The 22,831-nt window shown below is 37.9% G+C and overlaps 1 protein-coding gene across 1 annotated transcript in view; it reads right to left on the bottom strand.

Moving 5' to 3' along the window:
- Positions 1-14,245: 14,245 nt before the first annotated feature.
- Positions 14,246-22,831, bottom strand: part of LOC144824255 (adenylate cyclase type 5-like) — an 883,805-nt gene continuing 875,219 nt past the window's right edge. Inside the window, exons 4-5 of the mRNA XM_078683396.1 lie at positions 14,540-14,619; positions 14,246-14,352 (exon numbers count right to left, since the gene is read on the bottom strand). Of these exons, the coding sequence (XP_078539522.1) occupies positions 14,246-14,352; positions 14,540-14,619 (187 nt within the window). The remainder of the gene's footprint in view (positions 14,353-14,539; positions 14,620-22,831) is intronic.

Consider the following 22,831-nt stretch of genomic DNA (forward strand, 5'->3'; position numbering starts at 1 on the left):
TTATACCATTCACTCTCAGCTTTTCAGACACCAGCTCAGACATACTAGCTTTTCTTACATTTGCATCTGTGTTTGACGATTTGTTCCGACTTGGTGATGAGGTGTGCAGAGCAGTCGCACAAGATTCTTTGTTGTGAAGCAACAGAAGTATGTTTTCCTTCATTCGGATTTTGTGTTGTTGGCAACTCCTCTGCCAGTTTCATTCTGCACGGGCAAATAGTAAACATTTTCTGTTGCGTCCATTTCTGTACACCGTTTTGCTGCCAGGTGTATTTTATGTACACTCAGGTAAAGAAATGAGATTCACAGGTATTCTCAATGGGTGATGTGTGGGCATTCTGACCATGAACAAAATTTTCGATTTTTCTGGGTATGGACCAATTTGTCAGCATAATGTCTCAGTGAGTAAAATACTAGCTACTGACACCAGCTGCATCATGTAAGATACAAGTTTGAGTCTTGTAAAATAAGTTTCTGAAAAGACTTTTGGCAGTACCCAGCTCCACAGCCAATCATAACGTACATAGAGAACTGGCTGTACCCTACATAAACGATACTATTAGAATAGCTGGTCTCACTTTTTGTCGAAGGCTGTGGGCAAAGAATGAGGCAAAACTTACAACCGATATAATAAAAGATTGCCTGGCCCTCGATAACTGGAAAAAATCCCATGGCTTGAGTACATTCACAATTATTTGATGGATTGCAAGATAGATTTTGATAAAGGGGACCTAATATCCATACGAGACATTTGTAAAATTGATTTGAAGTTGAGATATATCTCGCTCATGGACTGTGCTAGAAGTGAAGAAGCCAAACACAAATATAGCGTAACTGCTTATTGCCAAATCCCTTCTGTTCCGGATTTACAAAGTTACCTAAAAATGATTGTAAATGCCCAGCACAGATTCTATCTGACTAGGGTGAGATTTTTGTACTATACATTACCTTGTAGCATTTCGTGACAGGGAAAAAGGTTTCCATAAGTTACCGAATTGCCTGTGTAATGGGAAAACCTCTCAGTCTACACTACATTTTATATTATTTTGTACTCTGTATAGTGATATAAGGAAAATTCCTGGGGTGGGCCTGGTCACTTAGACTAAAGGCGGTAGGCAAGAGTTTGGCAGGTTCCTAAATGGAGGTTATGGGATGAATGATTGACCTGTTCTAACAGCACAAGGACTGACCTGATCTAACTGCTCAATGCAGGGGGCAATAGGTGGGTGTCGCCCCCTGACCATATGAAATGGTGATTAATACCCATTAATCAAATTCTTTTAAAATTATATATTTTATTCTGATTTTATTGGATCCATTGGTTTAACTTTTTGATATCTGTACTGTGCTTCCTTTTTTAAACCATGCATATACACTGTATTTTTGCAATGTTTTTATGATAATTTTTTATCGAATAAAGCTTATCTATCGATATTAGGAAATTAATCTTAAGAGCAGAGATACCCCTTCGGGGGTCGATTCTAGCGCTATATAAACAAATAGAAATACAAATACCTCTTTTCCTTGCCAATAGATTGTTTAATTATAAAAATGCTTTTAATTATTTATGTGCTCTTGACAATATGAAGATTATGTGCACCGTTGTACATTTTATTGTACGCGCAATAAGGAAAAGAAAGGAATTGGCGTACTGAGATATATTATCATATGAAAATACTGATGAGGATAATTGAGTCTTGGAAAGGCATTTAAGTCATAAACTCTTATGAGATCTGCATACTGAGTAGATTTGAATTGTGTAATAATTATTCACTGCATGCAGAGATAATCAATTGTGTCCTATGAAGTACAATACAAAGTATTATTTTGTGAGCTTGGATAATGACAACAATAATGAAAATGTGGGCTATAATTTTTGTTTTCTAAATACCACATATCTACAATTTCTAAGCGCTGTACATGACGTATTATTATCACTCAATTTATGGATCTCAAGCTACCAAACTCAGAAGGACTGCAAGCCTTCAACTCACTGAGACATCCACCCAGCATTATAATGTCCACACAAAGGTTAAAATTAACATTACACCTTAAACTGCATCAACAGAAGTAATCAAACCAAGTTAACAGGCTGAACAAAACATGTCCCATAAGACAACTATTAATGCAACACTGATGTGCAATAGGAGACCTTATATTTAGGGGGAAAAAGAGTATAAAAATTGTTTATTTTGGTAATCATATTTAAAAGGACCATCCTGTGAGTGATATCACAGTACATCTCAAAACACTAGAAAATGTCTCCTTCTTTATTGTCTGTCTGGATCATTAAATCCATCAACAAGATACAACACACATACATTTTTAGCAATGCTATGATCACATGCAGGTACATTTAAAAAGGCCCTAAATAAATATTAATTAAATTCTAAAATCACTGTATAAAAACATTCAATTTTGAAAAAAGAGCAAGAGCATTGAAAAGAATAGATACTTGTTATAAATTGCTATTGTCTGGCTTTCCTAGCAGCTTACGTCTTATCAGCTACACTGCTAACAGGGATTTAGAAACAGTACACAATTATCTTCCTGGATTCAAATCAAATCCAACAGAAACTGTATTCTATTTAAGCACAGTAAATCATAATAGTACAGAAAACATAAAATACACGTGAAAATACAAGCGTAAAAAATGTCAAATCTCATATCACCGTTCAGAGTGAAAACCCTCCGCTAAAAACTTTTGTACATAAAAGCAGACCTTCTTATTAGATAAAACCTGCAGGTAAAACAGTGCTGCCTGGGCTTGTTTAAAATCCTTATTTACAACGAGTGGGCGAATATACTTATGTCGTAATGATGCATATTTATGACAGATAAAAACTGCATGTAAAGTATCAAATACACTAACCGTATTACATGCGCAGGTTGGTCGTTCAGAGGATCTATGCCAGCCTATTAACAGCTGAGGGCACAAATTCAAGAGAAAATATGATAACACGCGGTGTCTGTGCAAAATTGGCATGGCTAAAGTCAAATACATTTCTGTATACTCATAGATTTAACTATAGAATATTGTGACCAAGATTTTTTTGTCAGCATACTATTATATCTTGATACTTGTGCTTTTGCTCGAAACGCCTTCGTTCCCCATCTAGCGTCTTCCTTAGTTATTTGCTTGGGATAAAAAAATAAATGTGAATAGCGCAGATCGCATTAAGTGCTTTGAGCATAATGGAGCCCGGCAATATGGTAGCTAAAATCCAATCTTGGAAAATGGTACATGTCCAAGTAGGTTTCAGTTTTTTTGACGTTGATACAAATGCAATCCAATCAAATTCAATACCTTTTGTTAGAAAGATCACTCACAAGTATGGTGAACTCAAAACTCAGTAGTGGCACATGTATACATGAAATCAGCATAAAATGTGGATAACTGAAATTTATGATTAATGTCAACGTATGATTTTTTACAGAGGCCCCTGAAGAAGGGACATGGGTCCCGAAATGCATCGGGCCAATGAACTCAACGACCGTCGTTACATTAATCACAGTATATATTGTTTGTATGACGCTTGAATACAACCTATGTACTCTAAATTGCACATAAGTGTTATAACGAAATCAAATCACATTGAACTAAGATGGTTTACAATTCATGAACATTGTTGATTCAAAATAAATGCAACAATTAAGCAAATCCTGAAATTGTGGAATAATTGGAAGATTATTGATAAACATACAGAAAAGGAGGAAATATTATCAATACAGCTGTGCGCTAGGTAGGATCGTGATTGTTTCATCACGTACCATTTTCCAAGATTATACACGCACTAAGGGATTGGCAGCCCTTAATTACCGAGCAGCACGCCAAAGGAGGACTTACATGCATAAAGACTTCACAGACAAGTGCATATTGAGCAAAAGGAGTGCCAACGGCCTAGCCCCACTTCATTAATATTAATCACAGTCACTGCTTACCATAGGCCTGAGCACCCACCAACCTAAACAGGATGGCATCTTTCGACAGTATAGCAGGCACCACTGAGAATCGAACGGACACAAAAACATACACATAGGAACAAGCCACAGAAATTTATGCCCTGATCAAAGCCACGAAAACTTTTGAGTCTCAGCAAAGCTCCACCATTCAACAACTGAAACATTTGGAATTCACCATGCGCCGCGAATTGAACCAAAGATTACATGCAACAACGTTAATCCAATATCATAAACATCAACGCATCCCTAGAGGTCTAAGACTCGCTATCAAACCGTTGTTATTTCGACTCCAACACAACAAAAACTTTATGGACAGATGGTACGCGGTATTGAATAAATGCTCTCTAGATCTCATCCTCCTCATAGTAGAGGAACTATCTAAAACAATAAAAGAACTAGAAGAAGAAATATTTAACTTACAAAGAGATCTATCGAAACGCATGGAAACATCAGAGTGGACGAACGAATTGGAAATAATCAATAAGAGATTGGAAAGCTATGAAAAAGATCTACAAGAAAGAAAACTAAGAAAATTTAAACGCGATACAATAGACTATCGTTTAAATGAAGTGTATACATGGGCAGAAATGTATGCGCAACGACGCCCAGCATTTAAAAAACAACAATTCACCTCCTCGGATGAAAGCGTAGTCTCAGATGGAGACATTTCAACCTCCAGGGTACCCATTCAAAGAAAAGAAACAACTGGTACATCTGGCGATACAGCCACCACATTAACAACATCACATGCGACTACCTCTCAGGTTTTTTTAGAACAAGGTCAACAAATAATGAAACCACCCGACCCCACGGCCAAGTCAAGTGGAAACCAACTAAAACCAGGAGAAGCAATAACAAAAGAAGTCAGCAAACCAAATCTGAGGAGCGGGAAAACATAGTGATTAACATTTCATCTACACAACTTACGAATGAACAAATACAAGTTTTAAATAAAGGGACGTCTTTCGTCCCTACACATCAAACCAACTTAGCGGAAACAGAAATAGCATTGTACAAATTTATGAGAAACATCCGATTAAGACACTTTTTTTCAAATATTGTGACAGACAATGAACAACCAGAGACCAAGGAGTATGTGGAATTCAAACCCAAAAGCACGTATGTAGCTCCCGTATCTCATAAAACTATAGACTTATTCGAACAACTGGTTCTACTTGACATTCATAAATTAGATTTCCAAGCCAAAAAAAGCCTCAACTTTTCAAAGAAAGAAAAAAGCACACTGCAGAAATTATCTAAGAATGAAGAACTCACATTTCAACGAGCAGATAAAGGTGGAGCACTCGTAGTAATGGACACTGAACACTACAATAATAAGGTCAAAGAACATTTAGCTGATGAAACCACATATCTCTATTTGGATAAGGACCCTACCCCAGAGGTCAGTGCAACTCTAGAAAAGATTCTGCAACATGCTAAAGAAATGTACTGGATATCGGAGAAAACAGCAAAACTTTTAACTAAACAAAATCCTAAAAGACCGCATATGTACATGCTCCCCAAAGTCCACAAGAATTTGTACAATCCGCCCTTCAGACCCATTGTTTCAGGAGTAGAGTCTCTTTTTGAGCCATTAGGAACGTACATAGACTTCTTTCTACAGAAATTTGTTTTAAACTGGAAAACGAATATAAAAGACACCACAGACTTTCTCAATCAATTGAACAATTTGGATCTTTCCAACAGCCAACAATGGATAATGTGTACAATCGATGTGACTGCTCTGTACACGTCGATCCCCCTAAAAGAAGGAATTGAAGCAACGGAATGGGTCCTATTACAAATGGAAGACTTGGGAGCTAATAAAATTCTGATACTAGAACTTTTAACATTCTGTCTTCAACACAGTTATTTCAGATTCAAGGATGACTTTTATCTACAAATAAGTGGAACAAGCATGGGATTTGGAGGAGCACCAACTTACGCCAATATCTTTATGGCACAATTTGAGGAACTATACATGTTGTCCCAGATTCAATGGTCGGAACATTTGATCCTCTACAAGAGATTCATTGATGACATTTTCCTTATTTGGAATGATTCTCAATCAGTTTTAGAACAAAATATACAAGAACTAAATGAGAGAAATCCAAGAATCAAATTTACACATTCCATTAGCACCTCAGAGATAACGTTTCTGGATGTAAAAATAACCAAAAACACCACGGAATTATTGACCAAAACATATGTAAAACCTACAGACAGAAACAATACTCTTCTGTATCAAAGCTTTCACTCTCCCAGACTAATAGAAAATCTCCCATTTTCTCAAATGCTCAGAAGTAAAAGGATCTGCTCGACAACGGCAGCCCATGAGGAGGATTTACAAAGATTGAGAAAGAGATTCAAGGAACGAGGCTATCCACCAACATGCATAGAAAAAGCTGTAACACGAGTCAAATCAATTAATCGGGAAAGCTTGCTCATAAGCAAAAACAAAACAACCACTGCCAATCGCAGTGTATTTGTATCTAAATTTTCTACCCGAGCAATCAACATCAGAAAAATAATCACAAAACGATGGGAACTACCTCAAAACGATGAGGATTTTCACAACATATTTCAATCCAAACGAATTTTTGCGTACACAAGAAGTCGCAATCTACAAGAACAATTGAAATCAACTACAAAACTAAGTGACGCCAACCACAAAGGGATGCGCAAATGCAATAACTGTGTACATTGCAACAACGTGATGCAACAAAATTTTGTGACTCATCCGAGAACTGGAGAGAAAATAAGTTTGAAATTTACAGCGGACTGCAATTCAAACTTTGTATTATACTGCATCAAATGCCCATGTGGTTTAATGTATATTGGCAAAACAGAAAGAAAACTCAAAATAAGAATAAGTGAGCATAAAAGTATGATACGAAACAAAAACACAAAATCGAATTTGGCAGCTCACTGGATAACTAACAAACAGAATATTTCTCAAGTACGGTTTATGGTTGTGGAAAAGATTGAACCACGAGAAGGGACAGACAGCCGCAAACTACTTTCTCAAAGAGAAGTCATGTTAATCAAGAAATTTCAAACGATGGAACCCTTGGGGTTAAATGACAAACTGGATCTTGCATGCTTTTTATGAAATGTTTAGTACTGTAAAATATTGATGCACCTTTTTCGATGAATAAGAGTGTCTTTAATGCCTCACAATATAGTAACTCTGATGAGGTCATTGTAATCATAACTAGTATTACATACACAGATCACTTTTCAACTTTCACCATCAATCGAGTTTTCTAGTTTTCCTTTCTATAACGTTCAGTCGGAATTCCAATATGGTCAACGTCTTTATTTAAGAGGAGATAGTCCACTTTTTGTGTTCACATTTTAAGTCTCATACAGCCGGTACATCCATTTATTAAACACTCGCGTTAACCGTGAACAATGATTCGACTTCCGGTATCGAGCTGAGACATTTGAACTATGTAAAGGAGCACCGTCTTAGAACTCTTAATTTTACGGTAAGCCCCCACTCTAATTAATGCCTCGTCGGCAGTTTGAAACCACTCGTGACAAACTCGCTACTTATTTGTTTGTCATATATTTTTTTAATACGGGTTTCCCGTCTTTCCACAGAAATGCCACTTTAACATTATGAAGAGCAGGTAATTTCATGCCTTATTCTCATTAACTCAGCACGGTGATCTAGGCATCTCAGCGGTTTACTAACCACACTCCCCTTATTTTATGTGCAGAGAGTAAATCGGGACGAAGACTTTTTTACTTAGCGCCAAACATAATTGAAGTCCAACTAAATAAGTGAGTTTCCGTGTACAATCACATCTTTCCATTTTTTCAACACTGCTTTTTTAGTAACTCGAGCATGGCCATTAATTTCAACCATTGTGAAGGTTTATGTAACCCAATCTACAGTACTTTCAATGCATATTCGTGTAACACCAATCAATGATAATCATATAGTGATTTTCTTCTGTTGTTTGTATCTAAATCCATGAAAACATTGGTATCAGGTTTAAACAATTCATGTCCAAGTATGTTTCCGTTTTTTTGACGTTGATACAAATGCTATTCAATACCTTTTGTTAGAAAGATCACTCACAAGTATGGTGAACTCAAAACTCAGTAGTGGCACATGTATACATGAAATCAGCATAAAATGTGGATAACTGCAATTTAAGATTAATGTCAACGTATGATTTTTTACAGAGGCCCCTGAAGAAGGGACATGGGTCCCGAAATGCATCGGGCCAATGAACTCAACGACCGTCGTTACAATAATCACAGTATATATTGTTTGTATGACGCTTGAATGCAACCTATGTACTCTAAATTGCACATAAGTGTTATAACGAAATCAAATCACATTGAACTAAGATGATTTACAATTCATGAACATTGTTGATTCAAAATAAATGCAACAATTAAGCAAATCTTGAAATTGTGGAATAATTGGAAGATTATTGATAAACATACAGAAAAGGAGGAAATATTATCAATACAGCTGTGCGCTAGGTAGGATCGTGATTGTTTCATCACGTACCATTTTACAAGATTATACACGCACTAAGGGATTGGCAGCCCTTAATTACCGAGCAGCACGCCAAAGGAGGACTTACATGCATAAAGACTTCACAAACAAGTGAATATTGAGCAAAATGAGTGCCAACGGCCTAGCCCCACTTCATTAAAGCTAAAATCCAATGCCAAACAATCTTTCAGAATGAATCTGTTTAGCTCCAGTTCTTTTTTTGACCACACATTCATCCATGGGGCGGATTTTGATGAGATCCTCAACAACATCTGCCCCCAGCTCTGCGTGGACAATCTCAATTGGCACGTCTCTGTGGCAACCTCAAAAGCCTTCTCATAAATTTATTTTCTGCCAGCTGGATAGGAAGGCAAGACATATACCCCCAAACTTCTGAACCAAAAGACACGGTTGGAACACACTTCATTCTGTACAGCTCTAATAAGGATTTTACAAGAACATGGCCCAGATTTCTTGCAAATGCCTCAATACTATGGGCAACCCTATTAAAAGACTGCACTTGAATTTTCATTAAAGGGTCCCAACTCAATTTACTGTCCAGCCAAATGCCAAGGTAGCAGAATTTCTTTGTGTGTTCAATAAGATGGCCAATAAGATAGCCATCAATGATAACGATCTATGTTTTAACATGTTTAGGACCTATCACCATTGCGTAAGAATTTGAGAAATTGTTTTTAGGCCTATTTTCTCCCATAAAAAATAAAATACAAATTCAACTATTTCCATTGAGCACTCAGAAGTCCACAAATACTTTTTCAAGCGATACAGTTCAGTTTTTATTTTTCTTGATTCAATTTATCTTCTTCATTGAATTACAGTCTTCAATATATCCATCAAATCAAATACAGCCAAAGTGCAGCCAACACTTCATTGAATTACAGTCTTCAATATATCCATCAAAATCAAAACGCAGCCAAAGTGCAGCCAACACGTGTTTCGTCTGGTCCCATTTGACCATTGACTTCCTCAGGGCTGCAACCCAAAAACAAAGTACAGTAACCATTACTATTCAATTTTTACTTCTCTAGTTTGACAGAGATTCCAAATCTTTAAGCCTTTAACATCAAAGGGAAACTTCCCCAAACCAAACCAGTGAAATAGTCGAAATGAGAGTTAATAGTAGTTTGCTCACCACCAAGAAGTAGCATAGAGTCACCCGTTGTCTATATTAATACAGTATATTTTCTTTAGTATAAGTGTGTAGTATCTCACAATCTCTATGTAATTACAAATTAGTGTGGTATGGAAATTAGTATCAGTCAGGGTTTGCGACCATGCTAAAGAGCTTCATACCTATATGCCTTGACTTTGCGCCAGTAAACATCAGTTTGATCCAGTTCTTGATAATTATAAATCCATCTATAAATTAGCATTTAGAGTAAGTTATTACTGGTAGCACTGTATTTCAAAGTTTCTATCTACATATTCACTATTTCCATCGCGGTACATGCTATTCTCTTACCTATTTTCAGTAGTGTGTATCCTGTCGAGTATTGTATTAAGAGGTGGGAGTGTCCGTCACCTGAAACAATTTCAGATTGCCATCAGGTCAGAATCATTATCCTAATACTAGCCTAGCAGTTAGATGTTATCAAATATAAATAAGGAGAAGTCCTCACCTTTTTAGAAGCTATCCATCGCGTAGGATCGCGTATCTCTGTGTCAGCGTCCTAATGTGGCGCCATCTTACTATTCCTGCTTTTTATCAGCTGAAGGCAGGGAGCGCCATTTTGGTATTACCTATATCTCATTCGAGTATTACCAAGTTTGTGCCTTGCTAGAAGTAATATATATACTTCATCACTAAGTAATAGTTATTTATATTCACGCGATTGTTATTCGTCATGAATCGATTTTAGTTTGTATAATTGCTCTATTTCTTAATACTATATAACGTTAAGTATAGTATTCAAACTAAGCTTGTAGTTGCGTAAATATGTCTGCCATCTTGAGACGGTCTGAATAAAGTATACACAAAGAACCTTTGTCATAGTTTGCTCCTAATATTTTAAGGAATTATATTTAAACTCAAAGGTAACACTCATGTTTTCTCTAAACCTACATCTCGTATTTATACTAGCACGAGTATTATTCATTTTAAATCAAAATTTGATTTTTTATTTTTTCTCTATTTCTAAATGATAACACAAGTTTGATTCTATATTAACTAATTCATCACACACCTCATTAATGTGACTGTTATTTGAAAAACTGAGTTAGCACATCAGTCTAGCTAGTATTGGATATAAACAGTTGGTTGCTAGAAGTAACGTTAATACGTCCGCCATCTTATGACGGTCTTTTAAGAAGTAATGTCTTATGGTTTGCTCCTTGTAAAGTCTCATATCAGCCACTTTAATAGTCTTTTAAAGATTGCGCTCAGAGGTAACATTATGTTATCTCTATGGCAGTGTCACGTATATAAAGTATGTTCATTAGCGCAGGGCCAGGCACACTAGCATTCTGCCCCGCACCGTCGCAACTATCTGACTGATATATGCTCGCAGTGAAACAGGAAATTCCAGTTTGGAAAGGGAGACATCAAATAATAAATCATCTAATTGCATTCATCAACATCGTATATGCAATCAGTCTAAGATAGCTCAAATAAATATACAGTCACTGATAATTGTTAACATAAACATTTGTCTATGTAGAACTGTCTTACAGGTTATACATAATGAATAAAAACAGTGTGATTTTATGCAAATACAGTATATTATTTGAGAATTGTAGTGGATCAGGTCATCTAATATAATCATCTAACATGCAATTTTCTGTTACTCATTCCCTAAGAAAAATTCATATTCACTATCTACATTTAGTCCCTTTCCTACAGCCTTAAGCTTGATCAACCATGTCACTTCATTTCTCCGAAGAGTCAGGATCCTATTTCCCCCTCTGGGATCTGGATATACATGATCAATACCATGATAATTGAATATGTGTTTAGCTCTTTCGTGTGAATTCTTTATTAAATGTGAAACAGTGGGATAACGTGTATCCCCTTGTTTTATTGCTCTGAAATGCTCAGACATCCTATCTTTCAATCTCCTCTTAGTACTTCCTACATATATCTTGCCACAACTGCATACAATAATGTAAACAACAAAGGTTGTATCACAATTAATAAACTTGTCAATCACAAATTCCCCTGTATTGTTATAGTTAAACCTAACAACCTTTTTCTTGGCCCATCTACACGAGGAGCATTTTCCACATTTGTGGAAACCTATGGATCCAGATAGCCAATCTTTGTTTACCTGTCTCTTAGGGTAACTGGGACACAGTATATTGGCCAATGTCAGTCCTTTTTTGTATGTCACTGAAGGATATTCGCTAATGAAAGGTACAAGATCTTTATCTAACATTAGAAGATGCCAATGTCTCTTTAGGATAGAGTAAAGTTTGTTACTGTCTTTACTGTAGTGTGTGATAAATCTTACTCTAACCTCAGAATCCTTCTTTTTATTAACAGGTTTAACTTTGAGGGTTTCTTTACGTTTAAGTTTAAGAGCACTCTTAACAGCTATGTTTATCACTTTTTTCTCATACCCTCTTCTTAGAAAACGTCCTGAAATGTCTTTCATGTTTGCTTCAAAATCGCTATCTAAAGAGCAGTTACGCCGGGCTCTCACCAATTCTCCATATGGTATTGTTTTCAATTGGTTGTTAGGGTGACAACTTTTAGCGTGAAGGACTGCGGTGCAGCTAGTCGGTTTTCTGTACATTCTACTTCTAAGATGACCATCTGCTACAAATAACTCAATATCTAAAAAAGTAATTTTCTCAAAATCGTACTGTGTTGTGAACTTAAGATTATATGTGTTATCATTCAGGTAGTCAAAGAATCCCTTTAGCTGTTCTACAGTTCCAGTCCAGATTAGGAGGCAGTCGTCGATGAATCGACCCCAGTAGTGAATATACTGGATCCATTCTTTATTAGCAATGCCCCAGACTCGCTCCGCCTCGTACCAGCCCATAATAAGATGAAGATGAAATAAAGTTAATGAACCTTCCAGAAGCAACGGTTAAAAATTATACCATAATGGATGAGATTCTGAATGAGATACAATCAGATATTAAGAGAAGGAAGGCTCGCAAAATCAAGAGAGATGAGAAAGATTATTTATCAGGTAGAGTGTATACTTATGCTAAAAGATTTGACTATCTAATGAAAAAAACACCTACTTTGAGACAAATAGGTAGCATCACGCCCCTTAGTGAGACAGAAGCGTCATCAAGCAATATATCAAGTGATGAGAATGAGGAAACACCAGTGTCAACAACAAATGTTCCAACACCAGAAACTAATTTTTTAGAGGAAGTACAACGTCTACGGAAGGGGAATCGAGATACAGGAAGGAATCGCAATACAATTGCAAGAGGACCAGGAGAGGCAGAAGAGGAAATGGGAGATCCAGGATCAAGAATAAAAAGGAGTCTGAGATCATGGAAGCAACAAGCATAATAGACGAGGGTGAAGTAAGTGACATCGAAGTTATTAACCTATCAGACTTTCAACTTACTGATGATATGATCAGTATACTTAAAAAGGGTTTAAGATTTTGTCCAGCTAGGAGACAAGATTGGGTGATGACCAAAATTGATCTTTTTAAATTTACTAGACTTTTGAAATTGAAAAAATTCTTCACCAATATACCAGAGAAGAAGTCAACATCAGTATCTAAAGGGTTGAGTAATCTTACGATACAAGAATTAAAAGAGACACAGTTACTAATGTCCCTGACAGAAAGCGAGGATGATCCGGTGACATTGTCTAGATTACTGGAAGAATTAGATGTAGAACGATACATGACGGAAGGTAGTGGTCTTAAATTATGATCAAAGTGGAGTCCACAACTGGCACAGGGTAATACGATAGACGTCTTTTTCAAAGCAGTGAGTACAGATATAGACAAAGAGTCATATTACCAACAGAGATATTTGAACCCAAGAGAGGACAATCTATCACTAGGAGAAAGGAAAGCACTTAGAATTTTGATGAACAACAAGGATATTCAAATACGTAGAGCAGATAAAGGGGGAAACTTGGTTATACAGAACACCACAGATTACAATAACAATGTCTTATCACAGCTTAATGATAAACGTTATTATGTAAAATTAGAGAAGAATCCAATGAAAACAGTAACCGAAACCATCAATGAGAAAATCAGAGAATGGTACGATTTATATTTAATAAATCATGATGAATACCTCTACCTCCAAATTACTTTTCCAAAATCACCTTGTCTGTATACCTTACCCAAGGTCAACAAATGCCGGGATAGACCGCCAGGAAGGCCGATTGTCTCCGGCATAGGTGGCCCAACTGAACACCTGTCCGAATACATTGACACTTTCTTGAGAGAGTTTGTATATAACTTACCGTCCTTTATTGAGGACACTAAGTATATTTTGAATCTATTAGATGATATGCCTTGGGACGATGGGATGATACTAGCCACACTGGACGTAGTGTCCCTCTATTCTAATATAGATCATGATTTGGGCATCAAAGCACTAGACTTTTTCTTGAGTAAAAGAGCAGCAGAATTTTATGATCACACACAGATGATATATCAAAAATGACAGAACTAGTTTTGAAAAATAATGTCTTCCTATTTGATGGAAAATGGTACCGGCAAGAGCTCGGGACAGCGATGGGAGCCAGATTCGCTCTGTCTTTTGCCAACCTTTTTATGGGCTGGTACGAGGCGGAGCGAATCTGGGGCATTGCTAATAAAGAATGGATCCAGTATATTCACTACTAGGGTCGATTAATCGACGACTGCCACCTAATCTGGACTGGAACTGTAGAACAGCTAAAGGGATTCTTTGACTACCTGAATGATAACACATATAATCTTAAGTTCACAACACAGTACGATTTTGAGAAAATTACTTTTTTAGATATTGAGTTATTTGTAGCAGATGGTCATCTTTGAAGTAGAATGTACAGAAAACCGACTAGCTGCAACGCAGTCCTTCACGCTAAAAGTTGTCACCCTAACAACCAATTGAAAACAATACCATATGGAGAATTGGTGAGAGCCCGGCGTAACTGCTCTTTAGATTTTGAAGCAAACATGAAAGACATTTCAGGACGTTTTCTAAGAAGAGGGTATGAGAAAAAAGTGATAAACATAGCTGTTAAGAGAGCTCTTAAACTTAAACGTAAAGAAACCCTCAAAGTTAAACCTGTTAATAAAAAGAAGGATTCTGAGGTTAGAGTAAGATTTATCACACACTACAGTAAAGACAGTAACAAACTTTACTCTATCCTAAAGAGACATTGGCATCTTCTAATGTTAGATAAAGATCTTTTACCTTTCATTAGCGAATATCCTTCAGTGACATACAAAAAAGGACTGACATTGGCCAATATACTGTGTCCCAGTTACCCTAAGAGACAGGTAAACAAAGATTGGCTATCTGGATCCATAGGTTTCCACACATGTGGAAAATGCTCCTCGTGTAGATGGGCCAAGAAAAAGGTTGTTAGGTTTAACTATAACGATACAGGGGAATTTGTGATTGACAAGTTTATTAATTGTGATACAACCTTTGTTGTTTACATTATTGTATGCAGTTGTGGCAAGATATATGTAGGAAGTACTAAGAGGAGATTGAAAGATAGGATGTCTGAGCATTTCAGAGCAATAAAACAAGGGGATACACGTTATCCCACTGTTTCACATTTAATAAAGAATTCACATGAAAGAGCTAAACACATATTCAATTATCATGTTATTGATCATGTATATCCAGATCCCAGAGGGGGGAATAGGATCCTGACACTTCGGAGAAATGAAGTGACATGGTTGATCAAGCTTAAGGCTGTAGAAAAGGGACTAAATGTAGATAATGAATATGAATTTTTCTTAGGGAATGAGTAACAGAAAATTGCATGTTAGATGATTATATTAGATGACCTGATCCACTACAATTCTCAAATAATATACTGTATTTGCATAAAATCACACTGTTTTTATTCATTATGTATAACCTGTAAGACAGTTCTACATAGACAAATGTTTATGTTAACAATTATCAGTGACTGTATATTTATTTGAGCTATCTTAGACTGATTGCATATACGATGTTGATGAATGCAATTAGATGATTTATTATTTGATGTCTCCCTTTCCAAACTGGAATTTCCTGTTTCACTGCGAGCATATATCAGTCAGATAGTTGCGACGGTGCGGGGCATATTGCTAGTGTGCCTGGCCCTGCGCTAATGAACATACTTTATATACGTGACGCTGCCATAGAGATAACATAATGTTACCTCTGAGCGCAATCTTTAAAAGACTATTAAAGTGGCTGATATGAGACTTTACAAGGAGCAAACCATAAGACATTACTTCTTAAAAGACCGTCATAGGATGGCGGACGTATTTACGTTACTTCTAGCTACCAACTGTTTATATCCAATACTAGCTAGACTGATGTGCTAACTCAGTTTTTCAAATAACAGTCACATTAATGAGGTGTGTGATGAATTAGTTAATATAGAATCGAACTTTTGTTATCATTTAGAAATAGAGAAAAAATAAAAAATCAAAGTTTGATTTAAAATGAATAATACTCGTGCTAGTATAAATACGAGATGTAGGTTTAGAGAAAACATGAGTGTTACCTTTGAGTTTAAATATAATTCCTTAAAATATTAGGAGCAAACTATGACAAAGGTTCTTTGTGTATACTTTATTCAGACCGTCTCAAGATGGCGGACATATTTACGCAACTACAAGCTTAGATCGAATACTATACTTAACGTTATATAGTATTAAGAAATAGAGCAATTATACAAACTAAAATCGATTTATGACGAATAACAATCGCGTGAATATAAATAACTACTACTTAGTGATGAAGTATATATATTACTTCTAGCAAGGCACAAACTTGGTAATACTCGAATGAGATATAGGTAATACCAAAATGGCGCTCCCTGCCTTCAGCTGATAAAAAGGAGGAATAGTAAGATGGCGCCACATTAGGACGCTGACACAGAGATACGCGATCCTACGCGATGGATAGCTTCTAAAAAGGTGAGGACTTCTCCTTATTTATATTTGATAACATCTAACTGCTAGGCTAGTATTAGGATAATGATTCTGACCTGATGGCAATCTGATATTGTTTCAGGTGACGGACACTCCCACCTCTTAATACAATACTCGACAGGATACACACTACTGAAAATAGGTAAGAGAATAGCCAGTACCGCGATGGAAATAGTGAATATGTAGATAGAAACTTTGAAATACAGTGCTACCAGTAATAACTTACTCTAAATGCTAATTTATAGATGGATTTATAATTATCAAGAACTGGATCAAACTGATGTTTACTGGCGCAAAGTCAAGGCATATAGGTATGAAGCTCTTTAGCATGGTCGCAAACCCTGACTGATACTAATTTCCATACCACACTAATTTGTAATTACATAGAGATTGTGAGATACTACACACTTATACTAAAGAAAATATACTGTATTAATATAGACAACGGGTGACTCTATGCTACTTCTTGGTGGTGAGCAAACTACTATTAACTCTCATTTCGACTATTTCACTGGTTTGGTTTGGGGAAGTTTCCCTTTGATGTTAAAGGCTTAAAGATTTGGAATCTCTGTCAAACTAGAGAAGTAAAAATTGAATAGTAATGGTTACTGTACTTTGTTTCTGGGTTGCAGTCCTGAGGAAGTCAATGGTCAAATGGGACCAGACGAAACACGTGTTGGCTGCACTTTGGCTGCGTTTTGATTTTGATGGATATATTGAAGACTGTAATTCAATGAAGTGTTGGCTGCACTTTGGCTGTATTTGATTTGATGGATATATTGAAGACTGTAATTCAATGAAGAAGATAAATTGAATCAAGAAAAATAAAAACTGAACTGTATCGCTTGAAAAAGTATTTGTGGACTTCTGAGTGCTCAATGGAAGTAGTTGAATTTGTCTGAGCCATATTTATATAGCTCTTCTTTCTTGTCGTGGTAACCAACCTGGTTTCATTTAGAGCACCATTACAAAAGTCTGAGTAGTGATACCCTTTACCTGCTGTGCTCTCTAGTTCATAACAGTTACCTTCTAGTTTTTAACATAAAATACAAGCTACAGACCATTCGCTGTATGTGCCATAAGCACTGTATCATCAGCGTGGAGCAATGTAGGAACCAGCCTGTCAGATACATCTGGAACATCTTCACATCTTTCCACTAAAAATCGCTCTAACTGATTAACATAGAGAATACAAAGCATAGGGGTTAAAATACATTCCTGGCGAACTCCTTGACCCAGACTTAAGGGCTCTGTGCATTCCCCTGATGGACCATATCTAACTGAGGCTTTCAAGCCAGCATGTAAAGTACGCAAAAACGACACAATATGAGTCTCCACACACAATTCCCCATGCACGCCCAAAGTTTCTATCTTTCCACTGTATCAGAGGCTGTGCTGAGGTCCATGAAAGGCCAATGAACTGATTCGTTCTTAGCCACCATGTATTTAGAGATCAGCAGGCAGAGATTCAGGTTTTGCTTGAGCTTTCCCTGCCCTGGTTTAAAGCCATATTGAATGTTTGATAAAGTCTTTCCTATCTCCGGCTAATCATTAAGTTGCTTCAGCACTATCCGTTCAACAATCTTTAACTCGGTGTCCAATAAAGAAATAGGCTGATAACAAGCTGGGTCTGCCCTATTACCCTTCTTGAAAATCGGCACTATAACCGACTTTTGCCTCATTGCAGTGCTGTGCTATAACAGGCGACCATAGCTCAATAAAACTCATAAAAAGGTCTCCAGAAACCCCATCCAGGCCTGGCGCATTGCCAGAAGATAAAGCCTTGTTAGCCTCTGTGACTTCCTGAATATCAAAATTAAGATCATCCCTTCTCAGAGGTTCCCTAAGATCATCTGGTATGGACTCCTCACTAGCTGCATAAATGGCTTCAAAATGATTTAACCATGACTGTGCTGAAATGGTCTGTACCATATCAGGGTCTCCTAACTCAGTGAGTATTGGTCGATTAACCACTTTCTAAAAAGCAGCACTATTTCTCGAGTCACAAGCAGACACCAATGGGTCACAGGCTTCATCTTTAAGCTCCTTTTTCCACACCCTACATACCAATGTATACTGGAATCTGGCTTGCCATGGGATCTCGGCCGTTGACGTAGAACTAACATCAGAGCGGTACGGGCCTAAGAGACTTTCCTATCGAACCATTTTACCCTTCTTTAACAGCCCTTCTCCCTTTCTTTGTAAGGGCAACGTTGACCTCATACAGATATTTAAGGCGGCTGCCAAAATAACATAACCAGGGCTGTCCCACCGAAGACAAGCTTCAAAGTCTCTGCTGCAGGACTGCAACAATTTCCTCAGGAATAATCTTCCCCAGCTTAGCCTATGGTCTTGTTCCTTCAGTAGGAAGCCTTCTCCTAATTAAACCACCTAAATTCTGCCTTAAGAGCATCATGGTCACTGGTGATATCCCAAATAATTTTAAAATTGTTTGAGAAAGAAAGAAAACAGGCCGAAAAATATATAAGATATATGATAGAACTAAATTCCCTGTTCTTATAAGTAGGTAATATATCGGGCCAATACAATGATTGATTGGGCAAAAGATTGATAAGATTGCATTCCAACAGAAGAGTTTTAAAACCCCTCCTCAACATGTATTTGTGAAATGTGACAGATCCCTCTCTAAAATAGTTGTCCTCCCCTAAGCTGGGCCTACAAACCATAAAGGGGTGCAAGTTAAAATCTCCTGCAAGCAAATATATAGGTGCAGTAGAATGGGCTATGAACCAACCTTCAAGAAAGGATCTGAGATCCCCCTCCCTCATTTCCTCTGAGCTAGGTGAATTATAAACATTAATAATTAACATCAAGATTTTATGAGAAAAAGTTAAAAGCACCCCAAAAGCATTAATAGCTGGGTGCAGAACAATCCTCATATAACAACCTAATCCTACACTTATGAATCTTTCTAACCCTCCGTTAGCTCTTCTGTGGGGGAAGGTATAGCATAAGTGTAAAAAACCACATAACCATCTAAACATGAGTCTCCCATGCTATCCCAAGTCTCTTGCAGGCCAATAATCTCAATGTTTGACCGCAAGTTCATCGGTCATTTTGGACCTCACCACTGCTACATTCCAGCCTAGTATTCACAACAACGTATGCACCGAGCTCCCAGTCCCATTGAGTGTCTTCTCATTTCCAGTATCCAAAGTGAGTAGTCAGTCCACCCCAATGAGGTCCGAGAAAGGAGTAAATCTATTACTAAGCTGGACAATTGGGCTGTCTGGATAACCACCCTCTTCGGAATGAATAGTTCTCTCGGTGCCTGTGGCCTTTTCCTCCTACGAAACTGCCCAACACCAGCCTGTTGGGAGGGTAAAAGTATCCCAGGGGAAGCAGTACAATCTCAGAACTCCTTAGGAGAAGGGTCCTGACATTAAACAAACTCTGTCCCACCCTCCATGAATTACTAAAATGAATCACAATACAGTGACTTATAGAGCACGCTACTCACCCGTGAGGGTCTCAAAGCCTCATGCCATAGACAGTTAACAAAACTCAGTCTACTTGCAAGCCAATGTACTACTTTGTTTTTCAGCTCGTGGTTAGTTTCTCCTAACCCTTGTTTCAATTGGGGCACATTCGCCATGACCCAGTCATAAGGTGTGGAGGCCGGGGGTAATTGCAAGATCACCCTTGGAGGTCTAACACTATCTGATCTCGAGCGGAGCTTGTGGGTTGGGACACCTCTACTCTTCTGCTGTTCATCTCAGTGGTCGAAGGAATTAAGGCGAGTGGCTTAGCCCCACCCTCTAATGGGCTGGAACCCCCATCCTGTATAGTTGGCTGGGTTTGACTGATTTTGGACCGATGATCCATAGCTACCTGAAAGGCTGCTGGTTCCACTCTTGGGGTCTATTGAATTGAAGATTGTGATGATTCAGGATGAATTCCAGGGGAAGAAGCATTCCGCTGATGGCTACCCACATCAAGCCTCCCAAGCAAAACGACTGCTTTCCCCAGTTCACCCTCTACCTTCTCAAACCTTTCCTTTATTTTCCTCACACAATTAATAAGAGGGGCTAACACACACTGGAGTTGTGACCCAAAATCCCAATGTACTTTTTCAGATTACCCAAAGTCAACACTTTCTATCCATTTGTCACCGCTTTCTTAGACTTCCTCCCAGGATTTGATGACCCAATGGACCGGTGGTAAACTGCCTTTTTGGCCTATACACGGCCCGCATGGCAAACAATGATATTGCCCCTTTTGGGTCCGGGAATTAGGCCTCGACTCATGATAATGACACTGAGGACCCACCTCTGTCAATTGCTCTAATGCCTTCAAAACTACTAGCTAATCGTGTACAAATAAATCCACAGACCTGATGTCATTTGGGGAATTCCTTGGTGGGGTATGCGTAACAAGGATGTCCAGTTGGTCTTCTAGCTGAGTTATTTTATCCGCAAGCATTCCAACAGCATTATTAAGAAGGATAAAATTGTATTTTGCGTTCTAGGTCTCTTCTGGCCTGTGTTAATGGTATCACCTCTACGTTTCACCATCTGTGATCAAAAGTTACCTTGGGATCCAGGAGCCCACGGAAAAGCCAGACGTCAGTATATGGACTAAGACAGCAAAATACTCACAGCCCCTTCAACATTAGAGGTTTGACCTAGCCCAGCCTCTTCCAGTCGCTTAAGGGCTCGGGATGGTCTTGCCCTTGGCCCAGACATTTCCTGTGCACACCCCGTGCCGCGGATGATGGTAGGTGCTCTAAGTAGCGCAAGCTGTTCGCTGCAATGGCCACTCCTACTGGATGATGGCAGGCTGGGACAGCGAGTCCTGCAGCGGCCGTAATCCTTAAGTGTTCCACACTGAGGGTGATGGTAGGTGCTCTAAGTAGCGCGGGCTGTCAGCTGCAATGGCCGCTCCCTCTTGAAAGATGTCAGATGGCAGGCTGGGACCGTGAGTCCTGCATCAGCCGTAATCCTCAAGTGTCCCGGGTCGCGGGTGACGATAGGCGCTCTAAGTAGCATGAACTGTCAGCTGCAATGGCCCCTCCTCCTGGATGGTGGCTGACAGCAGGCTAAGACAGCAAGTCCCGTAGTGGCAGTAATCCTCAAGCATTATCCTTGAATCAGTTTTGCAAATTCTTAGTGCATTTATCCTGTCCAATCTGCCCACATTACGCTATAGCTGAACAACCCATTTAACCCTGCATCTAAAGTAATCAGGTCAAATGAACAAAAAATGTTCCTCGGATTCTACTACCAAGCAGCATAAAGGACATAATGAAGACTTGGTGGAGGATGAGGACCAAATAGATGTGAATTGGCAAAGGGCAAAACACCATATCTAAATTTCAGGTACAAGGATCTTGTGAGTGATGGATTGATGTAATCCAAAAATCCCTTGTCTTTAAAAACAGCTGTATGGTGCAGGAATGCCCTAGAAGATGTCATCTAACATAGCAAAATTTTAGAATGCATATTGAGACTAGCTATTATCATGCAAGACTTGGTAAACAGAAGTTTTCTTCTAAATACTGGATTCCCCCCCTTTATAAAATATTAATAAGATCTGCATGAGCCACCTTCATATAGCCATTTGGTATAGGGAGTGTATATTACTTACCTTTGCATTATCCAATGCCTACTGTATGGCATGCTTGCTTGTGATGCACAATTTATCAGTGTCCCTGTAGGCTAAATAAAGAAGGCATTAAACCACAACAAGCCACGCATATTGACTCTATAATAAAAAGCAAGAGCACCTTAATTATATTCCTTTGGGGACAGAAATATTAAATTACTATTATGTATTCACTGCTATTAGCCCAAGCCTCATTTGGTGAAATTATAAGAGAAGACGGTTTCTTCTGATGAACGCAGGCGATTCTTTGCACCGTCATGGGGTGCTTTACGATTATTGGCTTTGGCATGTTAATGTAAATGATTTGCATTTTTATTGATTCATATAAATGTTATTAGGCATAGTTCTCTGGGGTTGTTGCATACAAGTCCACAGAAAAGGTTTTAACAGATCTCTGACAAGTATTCTGCTGCAACAAATTGTATCTACTATCGAAAACACATATTACTAATGTGCATGACTTTACTTTTAAAATAATACATGCTCAAATGAAAAAATTGTAGTAGGTAACTATACTTAATTATTATAGGCCTGCATGTAAATAAAGTGCAGGACTAAGTGAGCCTAACTGCTGATGCCATGTTAACTAGAAATAATACATTAACACAGAAAAGTCTTTTTTTCA

The sequence above is a fragment of the Lissotriton helveticus genome, chromosome 3_1, assembly GCF_964261635.1.
Source record: "Lissotriton helveticus chromosome 3_1, aLisHel1.1, whole genome shotgun sequence".
Classification (NCBI taxonomy): Eukaryota; Metazoa; Chordata; class Amphibia; order Caudata; family Salamandridae; genus Lissotriton; species Lissotriton helveticus.